The sequence below is a fragment of the Aquila chrysaetos genome, chromosome 22 (assembly GCF_900496995.4).
Source record: "Aquila chrysaetos chrysaetos chromosome 22, bAquChr1.4, whole genome shotgun sequence".
Classification (NCBI taxonomy): Eukaryota; Metazoa; Chordata; class Aves; order Accipitriformes; family Accipitridae; genus Aquila; species Aquila chrysaetos.
Window position 1 is genome coordinate 10814888 of NC_044025.1, and position 19867 is coordinate 10834754.

Genomic DNA, 19867 nt, shown 5'->3' on the forward strand with positions numbered 1-19867 from the left:
GCATTTAAGATTTTGATACCTGATCATTGCTGGGATGGTGATGAAGTGATCCGAGAGAGAATTACAGCTACTGTACGTGCCTGTTATGTCCCTGTACAGAGCCAGTGGCTGGTACTTATTGATAGATTATTAATAGCTGACAATGGAGAGCCAAGTGCTTGTTCTCCATTTTTAAGGCAAAATCTTGAAGGGATAACTCTTGCCATTGCATGAACTGTCTGGGTATTTTATACATGCAGGAAAAATCTTATCAGCTATTACAGCTTTTAGAAAGCATTGCCGTTGTATTTGTTAATGGGTCTGGCTGAAATCCAGCGCTTAGGGCTTTGGCCCCATGCTGGGGGCTGCCGACACCTTGCCTGGGGGCAGGTGCCGCGGTCAGCCAAGATCCCCTTCCCGGCCCTTATGGGATGCTGAGTTGTGCCTATAATCAACCCGGCTGAGCACAGCGTGGTGCCACTGCCAACCTCCGAAGGCGATTTTGTAATCCACGATCATCGAGGCAGTGACAAGAAACTCATGAGCACCTGCATGCCCCTACTCCCTTCCTACCCTGAACACAGACTAATTTAAAGCAGATGAGGTGGCTCTGACATGCTGCAGTGAACCCAATCCATGGCGCCTGCTAAGGGAAAAACCTCCCGAAACAAAACAGGGGCTTTGGCTGAGCCTGGGAAGGGCACGAGCTGCCGCTCCCCGTGTTTTTCATCCTCTAGTTTGTTCTGCATCTCCCCATCTGCCCTCCAACCAGGCTGCCAGGTCCCAGCTAAGCCGCCAACGAGGTCTCCCTCCCCCAGGGGAATGACACGCCGGTGACGAGGTCTCTGCCCCCGCGCCGGCTCTCCCCAGTATACAGAGAGGAAGGGCTGGCTCCGTCCCCGCGTCCTGCCCCAGCCAGGGCACTTCTGCTGCTGCCCGGCTGGCACAGGCTCCGGGGGGACGAGCAGACAGATCACCTCTGCCCCCCTCAGCTGAAGCTGCCGGCCCAGCTTCAGAGGGCTTTTCTTACCCCTTATCGCAGCAGCTGAAATTCCAGCTAAACAAAACCCAGCCACAGACTTATTCAAAACATTTATTAGTGTTTAAGGAAAATAATAGTGTGAAAGGTACAGAGCTTTGTCTAAAGCCATATGCATTTTCTTTTTTTACAAGCTTATTTGGCTGCAAATCCTACATGAGATAAAACTAGTATGTTTTTCTCCCAGAGATTTGGAATTAAGGACAGTTTGTCTTTTTTTTTTAGCTTTTCTTTTTTTCCTTTTAGTTCAGCACTTTAAGTTAGGACAGCATTTTCCAGGGTTTACTGCTATCTTTTCCAGTAGGCATTTTGCTTTTCCCAGTATTTTCATTCCAGAACAAGACTCATTCCAGATGCAAAGCGTAAAGGAAACATTCATACCTTGGCTTTTAAGCTAAACCTCCTTCATGAACAGCAAGTTCATAAGGAATGTGAATTAAAGCATCATACAGTATCTAAATGGACAATTTTTTTCTTTTTTATAAAGAATTAAGGCTATGTAGATGTCGCAATAAAATAATCTCAGGTAAAACGCACCCTATTTGTTAGATATGAAAGAAGGTTTAACAATAAATAAATGATTTATGCTGTCAATAACATTATGGAACTGTATAAAACTATATTTATGCAGCTTTAAACATAAAAAAACATACTAGTGGCATGAATATATACAACACAGGTCATGACGTACGTTTAAATTATCATAGCCAGCAGTGTTCTTTTTTAAATGGAGACACTATAATAAATAGAAATGTTAAATATTTACAATAATAGCATATGTGGAATCAGTAGATGAACACATAAAATCTTCACACACAGAGGAAAAAAAAGTTATGCCTTATACAAAAATCCCTCCCACCCCACAGCTTGCCCCCCCCCCCCCCCCAAATTTTCATTGACTAAACAAGGGGAATATACAATTTCCCCCACAGAACGAATGAATACAAATAAAACTGTATGCATGCTGAGGTGATATGTTGACTGAGACATTCAAAGATGTAGATCTATATGTTTGGTTCCCATTGATGAATCAGACCTCTAATGAGAGAGGGATCTTATTTTAGTTCAATGCAAGAACATTACATTGGTAGCGAGTTGTTGTCTCTGTTTTGCGTTTGGTGGTTTTTTTTTTTTTTTTGCTAAAACGCTTGGATTGTCTTTTTGGTTTGAGCTTGTTCTTCATGGTGGCTATAAGTCACCAAGGGGGAGAGGACGCTCACAGGAACCCATGGAGGCATGCTAGAAACCTTCTTATGGTCCCACCAGCGGCCACTTGGTTTTGGAGCAGAGGAGTTGGCCATCAGAGGCAGGCCTGACCCAACCTTGGCAAGCTCCTCCGTGGGACAGCCTGGGTGCCCCATCCGTGGGACAGCTTCACTACAACCCAACGGGGCAGCTGGCACTCTCACTGCCAGAGCTCCGCTCCTCAGGTCAGCATGGTCTTTGCTGCTACAGTACCTGGCCCGATCCCACCTCTTCCCAATTAAGTCAAATGAAAAGTCTGTCACAGAACTTAGCTAAAATCAGGCAGGATCAAGGTCATGTCTTTAAACAAAGACCTGGTGATCACATAAGAGACACACTTTTTCAACGTAACGGTCCTCTCTTGCTTCCTACATGGCTTCTATTAAAAGCAATGCCTATAACTTCTGCGGGTGGATACATGCATTAAACCCTGAATATAGCTATTAGGAGCTGTGTTCACTTAGCAGTAACTAAAATCTGAGTTGGAAATTGTAGCCAAATTCCAACACCCTCTACTGTTTATACAGCTCCTTCCCACCATGCGACAAGACGTACGTTAGTTCACCGGGTACGTTCTGTCTCCACCGAACTGCCTTCCTGCCCCCACAGCTTTCCTCCCAAACTTTCTAAATGAGAAGGCTCAAATCCCTGGTGTGATTCCCACTTTCTAAGAAAACTCGCTTTTTCTTTAGAGGAAGCTGAAGAGCTCACCCTTCTGTCCCCATGGATGCTGTAACCTCCATTTCCAGTACAGTATCTGGGGATATAGGATTGCAGATCTGCAACCTGAGAATTACAATTGCATAGGGGGTAGGAGAGATGTGTCCAAACACCTCACTCACACTTAAACCGCTTAGAGACAATAAGCTCTTGACACTCTTCATCTTTAGTAACTCATTCTGCAGAGATTGGTGGTCATTATCTGCATGACAATTAAAAAAACCCAAGTCAACCCCCTCTCCTTATCTTTGGCATTTGGATAAACCACAGCTGATAGGCAGGTTAGAGTGGGGCTCCACATCCCAGCAAACCGCACCATGCTACTGCTAAGGAGAGACAGATTTCTGATGGGCCTTCAACACAGCCCTGCAGAAGAACTAAGTATATGGGGTCCTTCGCTGTCTGAGCCTATGCCCATCCTTTAACCTTGGGCTGTCCGTAGGGCTGGAGGACCTCTGTCACTGAGTGGGCAGGTGTAAGCAGAGAATATGCACAGGGTTTTTAGAGGTCCACGAGCATACTCTTGGGGGTCCTCCATACTGTGCAAGTCTTAACAGTCGCATTGCCTTGTCCGGAAGCTGACGACTCGCCTTCGATATGCTGGAGTGACTGGATTAGCAAGTGTCAAGTTATGCAGTGGTTAAAAAACGAACAGGGGGCACTTAAACTAGGCAGCATCACCCGGATGGGAACAATGGCTCAGAAGTTAGTTAAGAGAAAGCGGTGGAGCTCCAGACTGCACAGTTCCTGTGCGAGAGACGGGGTAGCTATTTCATTATAGAGTGTCACATAGAGAGCCTTGAGCTCTTGTGTTCTCAGCCACAGGCAGAAACCAAATCCCCCTGGAATTCAGCCATCTGCTGTAAGGCTGCGCCCTAAACCTGCGGAGGTGCTAAGCCACAAGCGGCCACATGCAATCTGGCAGAGCCCTCTTGGAACCTTCTCCCCAGCCAAGGGGACCAAGAGAAAAAAACAAACCCCCAAAACAACCCAACAATCCCCAAACAAGATCCTAAATTTCAACTGACGTCCGTTCCATAAAAAAGGGGAAAAGAATTTAGTTGGAGATATTTTGCCACATTTGGTGGCTGCTCAAGTGTCGAGTTTGCTGGATTGATAACCCATTGCCACTGCTCTCCCTTTGCTACTATGTACACTGTTGCTGAGGTCCATATATATCTTGCAATGCCCTGTGCTTGACCTCTGAATGGGAAATGCTTTGGAATGTCCATAGACGGGAAGATGGGACTCAACGGAGGCGGCTTCCAGTGGAGGGGGAGGATGGGGGGAACGGGGAAGTCGGTGCCTTTTTTCACCTCCGGATGTCAGAGAAGTCGGACAGTTCGTCTGCCCGGTCCATGATCCCATGTGCCCCTTTGGGACCGTGGCCCCCAGCTTTCACCCGGGCATGGGCGTTCAAGTGGCCCTTGGTACCTCTCTCTCCCTTAGATGCTCGCGAGCTCTCCCTGTGGTCGGAGTCGGAGTGGGCCAGCATGTCCCCGCGGCCAGCAGCAGCCTTGCTGGCTTCACCTGGCTTCTTCTCGGGACCCAGGATGGTGTCACCGTGCACGGCCGAGGTGCAGAAGCTCAGAATGGAGCAGAGACTTCCCCAGTTCTGTTCGCACTGGGCCTGGACGCTTCTTGTTATTGCCTTTTTCACCTCCTCGCCACAGGTGAGCAGGATATTCACTAGGTCAACATATGGCCTAGAGGTAAAGCGAACAGCGAGAGGAGAGTCAAAAAATATATAAGGGTTATCTATGAGTAAACGAGTGTAATGGCCTCTCTACCTTACCCTCCCTCGTGCACAGCACAGTTCAGTAGCGTTAGCCCCCTGCTACGCACTGACTCGGCAGCCTCGTACAGCAATTCTGCACCATGTTTATTATGCAATGTATTATATTCTAATCAGCCATATTGGTGTAAGAAACGCACATGATGGCATCCTGTCAAACGAAGCTTCACTCAAAGTGCTGGATCTGCCTTGATTGCTCCCCCACCAGAGATGCTCTGGGAGAACTGTAATGTCCACCAGAGGAGTAAGAGGTCTACAGGCTTGGCAAATGGGGCTGTCAAATGGGAAGAACTGCTATCTCACACCTGCCTCTACCTCCTTCCGTGCCCCTTCATCTTTATTCGTCAGGATGCATGACAAAAGGAAACCTCTTCATGCGCAGAGCCACCAGCTTCATCAAACTGCTTGCTATCTCCAGGTGAACAGCTGGTACAGAGCATACGCTGATCACCGGTCTGCAAGAAGGAGGCCTTTCCTCACCTCTGTGAAGAGCAACAGATACTCAGCTAGAGGTTCTCTGGCTTTTCTCATCATCTTTAGCTTTCCCTGAAGCACTAGGTGTTGATCTCCACCACAAGCAAGATCCTATCTGTGCTCTCTGCACAGAGCTCAGACACATGGAAATCCGCTTTGGTGGCACTGTTTCTTCCCACACCAAGTTTTTTTTTTTTCTTCATTTCCTTACAGAGTTGAGTACAGCTTTCAGTATATACCTTTTCCCAGCCAAATAAGGACTCCGAACAAGCCATGGCCAAATACAGTTTCTGCTTCCCGCCTGTCCCTCTGTGCCCCACGGCACAACGCCGCCCGAGCGCAGGCGCTTTGGCTGCCTCAGCCATGGGTCATCGAGTGCAGCGATTTTAAAATAGTTGCGGTCACAAGTTTTGTGGGTCAATATTGATGTTGTTTATTGACACAACCGCTGCTAGCTGCTAGCAGGCCCAGAAGGACGTGCTTAAAAGTCTTCCACGGTAGGAACCATCCACAGCGCAAGCGGAGAACTGCCTGGGGTCAGCAGCAGTCATGGTGGTGTGGGGTGGTGGGGGTGCCCCTTCTGGGCACACAGTCCACCAGCTCTGGTGGCTGTGGACAAGTCTAAATCTCTTCCCATGAACTAAGTCAGAAGAGATGAGGAAAACCAACAGATTATGATCAGTGTCTGACACTACCCTGATTTTTACTTTGCCCAACTGCTTAAACTCATTTTGAATGACTAATCTGGGAGAGCCACCTATTCCCCTATCTCAAAATATTTCCCATGTTTGGATTGTTTCTGTCGTTTAAAAAAAAAGTTACTTGGAATGCAGCAGCGACCGATCTGCCAGGGCCTGTCACCACTTCCACCATAGCAAATCAGCCTGACCCCCACCCCACCGCAGCTGACTCAGGAGGAGACTTCACTGCCCCGACCGCGTTCCTCAATACTCATCGGGAGAAAACAGTCCGAATAAAAGAGTCAGAGAACAAGTCTAAGAGCTGCCACTTGCTGCTCCGCTCTTAGTTTTTGTTTTAAACGTAAAATAGAAGATGAGAGAGAACTGAGCACATTGCATACAAAGTGATCCAGTAGAAGGAAGAAAAAAAAAAAGTAAAGGGAGCAATCAGTTGTTGAAGTTGGACATAACCTTTACAAAAATCTTTGGAAGAAAAAGGTTGCTGGTATGACTAGAAAGTGGCTCAGCTGCCAAATATTTCAGGTATTCAGAGTCTGCCAGAGCCCTGCGGATTAATACTGGCCCATTTCTCCTTCACTGTTTTACTTTCTGCATTTCAGCTGGCCTGACCATAGTACCTGAACTGAGCACAAGGCTGCAAGTCAGCAGACGCGATTTTATTTCCAGCTCTGCCACACTTGCCTATTGATCTTGAACAAGTTCCTTAGTTCAAAAGCTTCAGAGATGGCCTCTAAATTTAGGGGAGGGGAGGAGGCTGGCTGGCTTCTATTTGGGGAGTCCCGCATAGGAAAGCTAAGCTTCGACTCTATGAGATGCTGAAAATGAAGTGTAGGAAGCTCTAAACAAGATCGTGCAAATTATAGGTGTTTAGCTGAATGATCCGTCTCTTCTCAAACCGAGAACCCCCCAGTTAAGCTCCCCAGGAATAAGCAGCTGCCTTTGAGCATTCCCGCTTTAGTGCGTTTGTAAAACAAGGATAAGTTACTTCTCTTTGGACAGGCCAAGTGATGGGGAGGGTTAACTGGTACCAAGTACCCAATTTATAGCCTACTAACACAGCCTGAGCAGTGCCCACAGAGAGGTGCTGCTGGGCAGGATGGAGCCCCGCTTCCCCTCTCCCCCAGGCAAGGCCAAAATCTGCCTTTGATCCCAGCCTCAGGAGCATCCATGGAAAGGGCCTTGCTTTCAGGCCACCATGTTCAGCTCGTACAAACCACAGCAAACAATTCTGCATTTCAGAGTAAAGTGGCATCAGAGTGTCTCTCTGCAACTGCAGCTTAAGTATTAGGGGGGTGGTTTTCAACAGAAAGTAAGGGAACCGGGGCACAGCTCTTTTGGAGACCAATGAAAATGCAAGGCTAAAAGTCCAGAAGATATGATTCTGTAAAAGAAAAAAAATGTATCTGTCATGATTGCTGGGATTCGGGGTTTCTGTGCTAATATCTGCTAGGGATAAGAAGGCATAGAGGCGTGGTAGGAAGATGCTCTAAGGTTAAATCTGCTGCCAGGCTGTGGCTCAGCCTTCTTGTTTGGGAGCGAGATGTTCACCTGCAAGAAAAACAGGCTCCTATTTTTGCATCTGTGCACAAAGAGTTGGTACAAACAGCTTGTGCCCGGTTTGTTGCTGTCATGTAGCAGCTTTGATCAATTCCAAATAGGATTCGTGCCTGCCATTCCTCAGAGGGCAGCTGTGTTCCCAGTCAGGGGGATGAACTCCTCAAAATCTGACTTGTGCCTTCATTTTGTACAGCTCCATGTTTTATTAAAAGGCATCTGAGATTAATAAGGAATAAGATGAATGGAAGATTACCTGGGGGACTGCAGCTCTTTCAGGGACAATTAACTACAAGACATTTGAAAGTATGTATTTAAAGAAGAAATTACCATCTTACTGACAACTTTGCATAGACCTTCTTCCCCCTTCTCCTCTAGCTGTCATCTTTAACAAGATACTGGGGTCAGGAATGCTGCCTTTGAGCTCAGAAAGCACAGAGACATTTTGAGATGCTTCTGGAAACAGCAGAGACCAACACTGTATTTCCTAAAGGACCAAAGGAACAGCCAAATCCAACTTCAACCCATTTCACCTCCTTCCAGTCACATCCAGCCCTTTGTAAACAAACTAGTCTGCAAGCGCCCCTGCGAAGAAAGCATTACCTTGGTCTGGTACATGGGAAAACAAGACGTGCTTACGGGCCAGAAAGAGGTGAAACAGCTCTTGGGCAGATGCACAGCCCATTGGCACCTTCGTGCTCCTGGAAGGAGCTCCCACGCCCCTGACTGCACTAGCATGGAGGCACTTACTCATGCTGCAGCAGGTCTTTGAAGTGAATCATCTCCACAATGACCTGGACGTTCTCCTTGGCAGCGGAGCAGAGGTCATGCTTCAGGTAGCACTCCCGCTGCAACTGGAACACCATCTCTTTAATGGCAGGGCACTTACGGCTGATGCAGCTGAATTTATGCCTCAAGGCATGAGCCTTACACTTCAGAGCGTCTTTAATGAAGGATTTTCCCTGAGAAGAAAAGAAACGGAGTAGATCTGTTTTTTTGTCCATTAAGCACAGCAGATGATTTATGCCCAGCTAGCTGCTCCTCTGTAGGACAACGTCAAGGGTTATTAGATTGCTAAGGGTATCACTTAATGGCTTTTCTCCCTCTTCTCTTTGTTTCTCTGCCCTTAAAGACCATGCCAAGTTAACCTGGCTTTGCTATCCCAGTGGAGCTGAACACAGAGGGGCTTCCTCACTGGTATTCTGAGGTTTCCTCTGCCCCAACAGCTGAATGCCCAACAAGGGAAAGGGCAAAAGTAAGCACCTTGAAATAAGTCAATGCTCGAGTTCCTGGCTTCATTTGCCTCTGGGGTGGCAGCAGAGCAGGTTCACACGAAGAAGAGGGCATCCTGCCACAGTTCAGGTCCCCAGGACCACAAGCAGATACCCATTCAGTAACTGCAAATTAGGTTTTTTTGCAAGCTAATTTTAAAATTAAAACTCATAGACACGTATGCACTGTCTACATGCATCTGCCCCATTCCCCAGCTGTATTTTCTCTACTACCACTTCCTCAGAGAGGGACTCAAATCAGCACTAATAATAATCTAACAGTGTCTTGGTGTCTGTTTGCTGCAAGAAATTGTGAGATTAAAAAAATGCCATCAAGAAACTAAAAAAAGTTGCAGGAAAGCTGCTTTAGCAGCATCTCTTTAATCACTGTTTGCGGTTCCTTCATTCAATTGCTTAGTGGGCATCAAACCCATCCCTTCCTTTTCTCTTTGCTATGCGATACCATAGCTGCCATACACGGTGCACGTGTCGCAGTCTGACAGCTCTGCTCAGACTCCCTTTACTTTGCTGAGCAATAGGTGTGTGGAAGCCTCCTGCACTGCCCCATCTCTTCATCAGCTTCAGATTATTTTACACAAATGCTTCATGAAGACCAAATTCTTCTTATCCTTTATCCAAAGAGTACACTGTCACAGCTCCACTGACATTAACTAAGATTCACCCAGACCTGCAAGCAGATGTTATCCCCAAATTATTTCAAGCCAGAAATGTTTCTTGCTGATCAAAGAACTGCTTCAGTTATCATCCGTTTCCATTCCTTGTACCAATGACTCTTACTTGCCCTTCCCTTCAGTAACAAACACACAGCACAGTAGGCAAATAAGGATAAAAAAGAAAATTCTTATACAAACCAAACCTGACATCAGTTCTCACGTTTCAGAGAGAAAAAAGGAGAGCAGAAAGCAGAGAGCGGAAAATGGCCAATGTTAATCTTGTCATTTAATGCAGCCTGAAATAACTGTAGATAATACAGAGATGAACCATGAAAAGCCATGTCATTGCAGAGGCTAAAGTCACCTCCGTATTAAATAAAGCTCCAGGGGTTTAATACTTGTGCATTGCAATGGAGACAGCTTGGGTATGAAACAGGCTGTATTTGATTAGCAGTATCTGGGGATCCTGGGGAATAGGCATCAATGACTACACTCAGCGTTCATAGGCACGTTTCCCTCCTCTCCCAACAGCGCTTACTTTTTTGGTCAACTTTGTTCACTGACAGAATATTGTGCAAAAATAAACAAGCATTTTCTGGAAGCCACTTGGAAATTAAGTTGAACATTTTCAGATACCCACAGAAGAAACAATTCCCATTTTAGTGGTTAGCCAGACCCTTCGTACGTCCTTGAGAATTTGAACCCCAAACTCCAGCACTTCAACAGTGTTTCCTATTGGGTGGTCCCACCATCCCTGGTAGAACAGGCTGAATCCTAAGGCAGCTCTACTTTATAACATGCTTTTAACAGTGCCATGTAGCTGGTGCTTTTAGTCAAGTTATACTGTAAACCGCATGGTCAAGCCAAATGCCGCTGGCCCGTCGTAATGTTCTCTTCCCTCCACACTGAAATGGGAGAGTAGGTTTATAAGACATAATAACAGGATGTCTCAATGATGCATAAATGGTCTGGGGAGAAAATGAAGGAGACAAACTTAATACCGCATACCATCTAAGTAATGTATTTTAATGTCAGTGCTTGAACCAAAGACTTATTTGAGTACAGCAGCTTTAGGAGATTGCCTGTACTGGTTGTGTGCAAGTCTTGAGAACCAACTTTAATAACTGCACATTGGGAAATATTTTGATATGTCTAAATGAGCTGGGTGCCTAAGTTGCATTTCTGAATCAGCTTTGAACAAACATGGTGTAGAAGCTTAAGCCGCTTAGTGTTTCTGAAAACCACGTTCAGCTACGTTAGTGTTCCGATTTAATTATCCTGGGTACAGGAGGAAGAAGTGATCACAGGGAGCTGTAGCTAGAGACAGCCTGTCTCCTGGGACAGGTTGCACACCGCTGCTCTATTACTGTTCTGGGGTCTTGATTCCGGACCCTTCCACAGAAAAATTCTTAGGGAAGCTGGTCATGTGCAAATGTAGATTTGTTCCGTTACGGTAACTCTTTTTTTCAAAGGTGTGTTAAGGAACTAAAATACATGCCAAGTGTATATTAGAAGCAAGCAGATACGTAGGACATTTCGCCGTGTTACCTGGGCATCAAATTTTCCAGCGTTGTGCAGGAATGTCATGCAGATCTCGTGTAAGCCTCGGATCTCACAAGAATTGTTTTCAAAGCATTCAAACACTCCACATCCCACATCGCCAGCATTAACCAGGCAGTGCTGGATTTCAGCTAAAATGAGCATTGATTACAGTTAATTTGCAGAACTGTTCATAGAAGCTGGTGGTGGGTAGGGGCGGGGAAGGAAAGAGTTATTCTGCTAACATCATCCGTTCGAAAGAAAAAACACGTGACAAGTTATTGTACCCACAGCATGCCCACTTTTTGCAGAAATTAGGCCAAAACTTGGGTGTATTATGTTATGAAAGTAATATCCAAGAAGTAAATGCCAAATCCACTACGCTTACGTCAAGCTATTTCACTTGAGAACTGTCTAATGCTTTTGCATTCCTCAGGAGCAAAGGACGGGCATGATTTTTGCTGTCTGACTCGTACAAAGCCCCCCATCAAATTCAAGTGCCAAAATGAGAAGCCCAGGACCCAGCCAGCTAAAATTTCTCATTTCTGGTACTTTGAGTTAGTTTCTGGAGATTTAGCACCATGTTTTTTACAGACCACTGGGTTTCCTCTATCGTGATCTCTACAAAGTTAATGGCAAAACTCCCACTGATAAATAAAGTCCTTTGCACCGAGTGTTGCATAAAGCTGCAACTGTGTCCTCACCTATGCAGAAATCAATGGAATATATAAATTTATGTATGTAGAACATAAAATTGATCTACTGGAAGTAGCTGCTACATATGTGTTTATTCTGCCCTGTCAGGTGTTATGTAATACTGGAAAAAAAAAATGCTGTCTAATACTCACTTACCAACCCCCCCCCCCCCCCCCCCCAAAAAATCTAATTCTTAACAAGACAGCTTCTGGTCCTTTAAAAAAAAAAATGGATGTAGTAGTACTGCCAGAGGGAAGGTGGTTGCTGAAAAAGCCTAGGGATAAAGTTAAACAGGGGCAGCTTTTAGACCAGAACTGAGGATGCTAAGAATTCCTGTACTCTGTGCCCTAGTGGTACCTTTAATTAAAGCTTGCCCTTGGGAGCCAGCCTAATCCCCCTCCGAACCGCAGCGCGTTTCAGACATCCCCAGCCTCCCCCTTTGCCATGCGGTCCATTTGCAAGTCTTTACAGCAACTTTCGGTCTAATTTCAACCCGCTGCAAGGCAGAGAGAGGAGCCGCGCATGTAAACGCGGAGTCTGATGGAGTTCACACGAACCCCCCCCCAACTCAAAACCAAATCACTGCCGCTGCCTTCCCCCCCCCCCCCCCCCCGCCTTCTACCTGCCCCGAAGCGCATCTGGGGGTGGGACACGGCAGCCCCGGGGTCGGCTCCTGGGATTGTCTCAGCCACACGCGAAAAGCTGCGCAAACACACATGCACCGGGCGGCGGGGGGGGGGAAAATGGAGCTCTTTGTGGAGCGCTGCAGAGTGCGGAGCTGGGCTTTTTTGGGGCCGGGAGCTCAGCTGTAGTGCTTGTGTTGGCATCCGGATGCAAACCCTTTGCCGGATCACATGTCCTGGCTCCAGCGTGCTGAGAACTGCACAGTGCCGTGATTCACATGTGGCAGTCCCTAATGGGCATTCGTGCATTCCTGCTCGTGTGTGTTTAAACACGTCTCGCAGCACTGAGAGTGTTAAAAAAAAAAAAAGGGAAAAAGGAGAAAGGGGGGGGAGAGGGGGGGAAGGGAAGCGTCTGGATCCCGCGCTCTCTCTTTGCACGGCTGGGAAGCGATCCAGCGAAGTGCACGCCTCAGCTCTCTCTTTCTAGGCAGATAATACCCGGGGGAGGGAGCGCAGGGGGCGGGAGAGGAGGAGAGAAACCCCCGGTCCGTTGCATCATTGCACGACTCCCTATGGAGGAGGCAAAGCACCAGTCATTTCCAGCCGCTTCCCCTCGCCTCCCGTCCCCCCCCGTCACCCCCCGACCCGGTTTCAAAGGCTGCGCCGAGAAACTTTCTCCTCCCCGGCCCAGCATCTCCGCCGGGCTCCCGCCGCCCCCGGCCCCGCTCCCCGCCGGCCCGGGGCCGCCCGGCACCCGCTCTGTGCCCGGCGCGGCCGCAGAGGCGCTTCGCCCGGAGTGCTGCCGCGGCTGTTGCAAGGGCAACACGTGCTTGGCAAAGCCGGGCTTTAAAGGTAATTAGGAGCGAGCTCTTATTTCCTCTGATGATTTATGCCTGACAGTCGGACGCCGAAATTAAAACGCCTGTCATAACTCAACGCGGCTATTTCCCCGGCGCTCCAGAAGCAGCGAGGCGGGGGGGGGACGGGGACGGGACACCGACACCCCACCTTTGCACACACACACACACCACACCCCCCCCCCACTCCGCCGTACCTGTGTTCTGCAGAGACAGGCGCCCCTTCTGCTGCGGGGTCCTGTCCTGCGGCCCCTCCGGCGGGTGGGTGGCCTCAGTGCCCGCCGCCGCCCGGGGGCTGGCGAGCAGCAGGGCCAGGGCCAGCAGCTTGCCGCGGAGCTCCGCGCACATGGTCGCGCCTTCCCCCCGCCGCCGCCGCCGCCGCCGCCGCGTCCTCCCCCGCGGGGTGCCGCACCCGGGCCCAGCGCGCTCCTCGCCGCGGCCCCGCGAACCGCATGTGCCCGGCGCGGCGGCGAGCGCGGAGTGACGGCGGCGGCTCCGGAGGGTGCCTCAAATATCCCCGCCGAGCCCCGGTGTCACTCGCATGAGGGAGCCGAGCAGGTGTCGCTCCGCGCCGCGGCCAATGGCAGCCGCCGCCCCGCTCCGACCGCCCGCCGGGGGCCGGCCCTGCCCCGCCGGCAGGTTGCAGCCTCCCGCCTCCCCCCGGCCCCCCCCCCCCCCCCCCCCGCCCCGGCCCGCGGGGGATGGGCGTGCGGGGGGCAGCGGGCAAGGGACTGCACCCCCGGCGGCGGCGAGGAGGGGGCTGGGGGGGGTGCGAAGGTGCCTTCCCCCGGCGGTGGGGGGGGGGGGAAGGGGGGGGGAGGAAAAAGAAGGTGAAAAAGCGGGATTTTGACAAGCGCGGGGCTCGGGAGGGAGGGAGGCAGCACCGAGCGGCCGGTCCCCCCGCAGGCGCGGGGCCGGGGCCGGGGAGGCAACTTCGGGCCGCTCCAGAGGCCGGCGCTGCCGTTGCGCGGGGAGCAGCGGGGGTGCCCGTGCCCGGAGCCGGCCGTCCTGCGCCACTGACGCCTCACTGCCAGACTTGATTTAAAGGACGAAAGAAAAAATCCCTCTCCGAAGCAGCGATGGCACTGACTTTCTTGGGAAGCCTCCACTCGCTCCTCTTCCCCCCCCCCCCCCCCCCGGGATTTTGTACCCTGCGAGCTCCGAGGGGATTGGGGCCAAATCCATCACCTGGGGGGGTGGTGGTGGTACCCGAGTGCGGACCCGGCCGGGGAAGCAGGGCCGGGCGCTGCCATCCTTGACACCCCCCGCCCCCTTCCACCACCGGGAGGAGACCATCACCCTTGCAAGCCCCCCCCGGAGCAACCCCACAGCCAGCTCTGTCCGCTCCCTTTTGTCCGGTAGCTGGCGGGGGGGGAGCGTAGGAAAATCTCTAGCAGGTGATGAGAAGTGCCGCGCTCGCTGGGGAGGGGGCGTGCGTGTCTCCCCTTGCCCTGCCGTAATGCACATCAGATGTTTCATCAGACCCCGCGGGCCCCATGCGGCTCCTGCCTCCCCCGGCAGCCCCCGAGCCCCCGGCGCTGCCGGGCCGCGCTGTGCCCTGCCGTGCCGTGCCGTGCCGGGGGCGGGGGTCCCGCCGGGGGGGGCGCAGGCAGGAATGTCTCCAGCTGCTGCAGCCGCCCGCTTCCTCACAGCTGTCAAAATGCACTTGAGGAAATCCACTCACACCTCCCCGAGCAAGGGTCTCCTCGGCGGGACGTGACACCGCGCCGCAGGACCATGGCTCCACGGCTAGGCACCGGCAGGCACGTTTTGACACCCCCCTTGCAGCCCCTGAGACATCCCCCCTGGCTCTGCTCGCCTGGGCCTTCCCTGGTTTTGTCCCAGGCCAGGAGGTTTGTTTGCTGGGTCTGAGCGGTGCAAAGTTTGTTTATCGTTCCTTAGGGTTTGACTTCGAAACATCTTTTTAAGACTGCGATTCTGAGCGGTGGTGCCAAGCTCGTGTGGAAATTCCCTTTTATCAATACGCTGCTGCCTTGTAAACTGCAACTTGCAGCTTTCCTCTAAGGAACTCGCTGTGCCAGTGCAGATGTCTGCAAAGCCCCTGTGCCCCTGGGATGGGTTCTGCCCTTTTTGACAACAGGGCTATTAAAGGAATAGGTTTTTCTTCTTCATTTTTACCTCACCCTGAGTGCCTGGTGGCCCTTCTTTTGTCCTTGTTCTCTTACTATTTATACTGCGGAAGAGTTTTGCTATTTAATTGCCTTTGCTAGGTCTCAGTAGCTTGACTTTAACAATTTTCATCTCCAGTGTTCAAAGACCAGGGACTGAATGAACTCAGGAGCAGCACAGGGAGAGCACGGGCAGGAGAATTTAAGGGACAGAGGTTTTTCTCTGTTGGAGGAGGTGACAACCAATGTACTGTTCCTAACCAGCAAGTTTGTATTATACATGTAATATCTGTTTTAATTTTTTTCTTGTGCCTCACAAATTGTGCTTTCTCGTAATGCCTTTTCCCTGCTGCTTTAGGTCTGATGCCCTCCTGCAGCCATTCCTCATCAATCTTTCTGCCTCTTTTTAAAGTGACAATTTTCGGATGGGTTTTGCCCTTTCGACTTAAAGGAATTCCGTGCATCTTCCATGCACCAGAGCCTGGGTTCCTCCCTCTGGTTGACTTCTCTAGTCAGGTCTCATCATTTCTCAGAGCGTGTCCTTTGAACCACGCAGCCCTGGCTGCCCTAGTGCGGCTCATCCTCCCCTTCAGCCTATATTGGATGAATCGCTCCATCCAAGGTTATTTTCACATCTTTTTTCTTTACCAAAACCGTGCCTAAAATAGCACCCCCTCGTGTCACTATTTGGTGAAGAAATCTGCCGGCTGTCAGCACATTGAGCATTTCCCAGCTCTTCCTGCTCAGCAGACATTGCTGGGCGGCGGGTGGCACTCGGAGCTGTGGGATTTTTCCCCGCTTTTCTCTCTCGAGGTCACTCGTCAGGGTGCTCCTGGGATTAGAGGATCTGGTCCCACTCAGCCCTTCCTTAGCAAGGCAGGAAGCTGCTCCCGCATTTTAAAGGTGAGCGCTGTCAGGAAAAATGCGCATGAGACACAAGTCACGCTCTAGCAAATTTGGCATCTTTTGGAGTGCGGTGTAACTCGCTCCCTGGCAGCACAATCGACTGCCAGTTTGCGTGCCAGGTAATTTTATAGAATAGTTACCAATTCCAGTGATTTAGAGGCTGTTTTCCAGGAGACTTGGGATGCCTGAATCCCGAGGCACTTGAGGCACTGAGCCTGCAGCTTTGCTCCAGCGGCAGGGAGCTCGTGTGGGATGGTGTCTGGTTGCGAGGCGTTTGATGACGTGGTTGAGGAGTAACACTTTGGAGAGGATCACAACTACTTCCAGCAGTTTTGAACGACTGTTGGCTTTTAGGAATACGCTTTCGAGTTCCCTTTAGCTGACATACATAGGTTTTACTTGTTAAGAGTGTTTCATAATTTGATTAAAGCTTTATATGATCAAGCAGCAGCACGAGCATTTTGCAACTTTCTTTAAATGGGAAGCATTTAATTGTTTGGGGTTTTTAGGGAGATGAGATACTTTCACGATTATTAACGGGGCTGTGTCCCTGCAAGGCCGTTGCAGGCAGGTGAAGGCTGAGGAGCGCTGTGCAAGAGGCTCCGGCGCGCAGGGAGAGAGTGAGCACAGCCGGTTACGAAGGATGGAGAGGCCGATGACTTCAAAAGGGGAGAGGATGCTGTGGGGAAGGTGTGCCGAGGTCTGGATTCTGGGGTTTTTATCTGTGACTAAACGCATTTCACAGTAGAGTTAGAGTAAGCTGTGCTGTGCAGCCCCAGCAGCACAGTGGGATTTCATCAGACTTGAGAAAATAAGCAAGACAGGGGAATTTATTGTTGCCTCTTCTCCTGGGTAATTTCCCCACCTCCGGGCTTAGTGCAAGGTGCTGACTTGCAAATGACACATCATTACGAAGCCAGCCCAGAGCGGCAAAGCATTGCTGGGAAAGTGGTCGGGAGAGTGGAGGAAGCTGCCTCTTGGACTTGGTTCCTCCTGGTGTGGGACCTGCTCTGGGAACGTGTTGATTTAATTCCCACAAGTTGGTTCTCGGATGGTGCGAATAAAGCTGCTGACAGTGACTGAAATGGGATTTGACACTGGAGAACCTGTTAGGCTCAGTAAATGTAGGTCTGTTGGGAAGCTTCAAAGGGTTGTATTTTAAGCCACTTTTCCCCCATCATCATCGATTTAGTATTTTTGAATCTCTGGTAACTGTAGTTTTTACGATAAACGAGCAGAAGTTGACAATAAAGCCACAGAGAATGAAATGCAAGGAAAATCAAAGCTAATTATATTAAAAATTATACAGCCATTTTTTTCCTGATTGCTTGTATAAAGATCAGGTATTTGAGAAATGGCCTCAATGAGTTATGCACCAGGTTTAAAGACAGTCTGGCTTCTTTGATAAAATATGAACTATTTGAAGGATTTATAAGTGTCAGAAATCCTGCCGAACGTTTTAGTATTTAGAGCAGCAGGAAACCACTCTGTGATATTTTTAAAACATGTATTTACTCAAGTAATTGGTTACTTTTTATGTGGAATAAGAAAACTTGGTGCAGCTATATTGGACTTGACATAAAAGAGAGGTATGTAATTTGTGAGCAAAACAGGGTGGAATGTACACATTGTACCTGGGGAGGTATTTCAAGAAAGACAACTCCTTGAGACAAAAAGCCAAAACAACAGACACGCTAGGTTGCATGCCAGAATTGTTTATTCCTCAGTTAATCAGCTGTGTAATGAATGTCCAGAAACAATCCCTTCTGCCCAGGTAGTTTAAGTTTCAAACTTCGTAAGCTTTGCGGCCTTCATAAAATGGATTACATGGAAGTTGGACGAAAAACACATGTTTCTGAGAACATTTTGGTTCAAATAAAAAAAAAAAAGTGGCAATGTCGGTGCCAACAATTTACTACAGAATATCTGAACCAGATGCCGTTAAACTATAATTCCAAACAATTTGCCAGAATTATGTATTTACTTTATTCTTTAAGTCAAACTGAAGATATGCATGGTTTTTATTACTTGTGGATATAAACAAAAATGTGATGTGATTACAACTAATATAAGGCAGATAATGCCGAACAGTCATAATTTCTGTGACTACTGCACTAGCTAAAGAAAAATGGAAGCTCTGTTGGTAATTATGTGTGAAAGGGTCATCAAAATGTGGCTGTTCAGATTGAGACATATCAGACTGCAGTCTGCTTACTCACCAGATAAGAGCATTGGCCAAAAGCATCTCTTTCTCCCCTTTTCTCACAGTAGTACATTCCCTCCCCCTGCCCCAAGAGAGTGGGGAAGAGATCTGCAAGACATGCTGAGTTACATTCTTAACTAAAATAATACATGGAAGGGACTCTTGTTAGGAGATACTTGTAGGCAATCTCCGACTTGCCGGTTCTTATCCAGATGAGCTGCTATCTGATGGTTGAAAAGACAGACATTGACGTCAAAATTGCCATCTTGAAAGGACAGAGTGAGTTTTAGCAGGAGTTTTTATGACATTACATGTCATTCAGGTTATAAAGGGTTCTAGCTGGCACTCCCACAAGCTGAAACAATCTTTACCTACTGTCAAGAGGCTCTCAGAAAACCTCAAATAATTTCCTTGAGTGAAGTGGCTACCTCAGTCAGCTGCAGCTTGACGCAGAGAAGTGCTGAACATCTTTAACACCCATATTCCCAGCTCGGACTCCAAATTAGCAGGGAAAAAAATACATCAGAAACTAGAGAAAAGAGTTTCAAGAAGCAGCTTTGATTCAGAGAATTGTTCAGCGAAGTCACCAAACCCGAATCCCCCTGTGTATTATAAAGAAAAGAAGAATCTGCAAAAGACTTGCAGCAGAGTCTCTGGTTTCCTCAGACAGCGGCCTGCTGGGACGCAGCAAGCTCCGTCTCCCAACTGAGGGCTGCAGTGTCAGATCCTGCTCAGAGGAGCATAGAAACTCATCGCAGCTCTTCTGCAGAAATCCTATTTGATTTTGGGAAAAACAGGCTTTCATATAAAGCAAAAACCAGTTATCTGAGTCCCCCATTAGAAGACCACCTGGCATATAAAACGTCGTCTTTGTTTTACATGATTCAAGGTTAACACGTGCTTTGTTATGGGCAGGATCAAAACCGAGAGATGAACTGGGTTCCACCTGCAACACAAGATGTTTTTGCATTTTTGAACCCGCCAAATCCTGAAGCAATAGCTGTAGGAGAGATGAGAATTACCACTACGATATTAATGCCAAAGCCCAATGCAAATAATTTAATTAAGTTTAAGTGTCACGGCTGACATATTTATCAGACACACCCAGCTTATGTGTATTTATGATGCAGTTATGTGAGGCAGAAGTTAAAGATGGGTGAGATTTGCTAGTCCCAGGGTGTCCTTCTCCTTTGCAGTGCCAGATTCTTTGCATGATCTGGTTCCTTGGTTCCTCCTCCACCTTACCTCCTGAAGGAGCCACAAGCGATAGTTGCAGTCAAAGTGGACACTGACAACATTTTTTTTGCTCTGGAAGAAACTGTCTTGGCATTCGTGGCCTTCCGATTCATACTAACACTACCAGCTTGTGGCCAGGCCAGAAAAAATGCTATCGCCCATTGTACTAGGATTATCAGAAACCCAGGTCAGGTAACGGGACTGTAACTCCATGGGGCTGGCCAAG

At 48.9% G+C, this 19867-nt stretch overlaps 1 protein-coding gene across 1 annotated transcript; it reads right to left on the minus strand.

Moving 5' to 3' along the window:
• Positions 1-1059: 1059 nt before the first annotated feature.
• STC2 (stanniocalcin 2) lies at positions 1060-13730 on the minus strand. Its single transcript, XM_029998098.2, has 4 exons — positions 13365-13730; positions 11001-11143; positions 8258-8469; positions 1060-4689 (listed from the first exon to the last, which is right to left on the minus strand). Exons 1-4 carry the CDS (start codon positions 13513-13515, stop codon positions 4296-4298), a joined length of 900 nt encoding a protein of 299 aa, XP_029853958.1. The 5' UTR covers positions 13516-13730; the 3' UTR covers positions 1060-4295.
• Between the last annotated feature and the right edge of the window lie 6137 nt (positions 13731-19867).

Excerpts from the sequence above, each read along its gene's own strand:
- STC2 (XM_029998098.2), bottom strand. The coding sequence starts at position 13,515 with ATGTGCGCGGAGCTCCGCGGCAAGCTGCTGGCCCTGGCCCTGCTGCTC. Across the intron at positions 11,144-13,364 it reads CCTGTCTCTGCAGAACACAG|CTGAAATCCAGCACTGCCTG; the intron begins GTACGGCGGAGT and ends TGCTCATTTTAG. Across the intron at positions 4,690-8,257 it reads AAAGACCTGCTGCAGCATGA|GCCATATGTTGACCTAGTGA; the intron begins GTAAGTGCCTCC and ends CTTTACCTCTAG.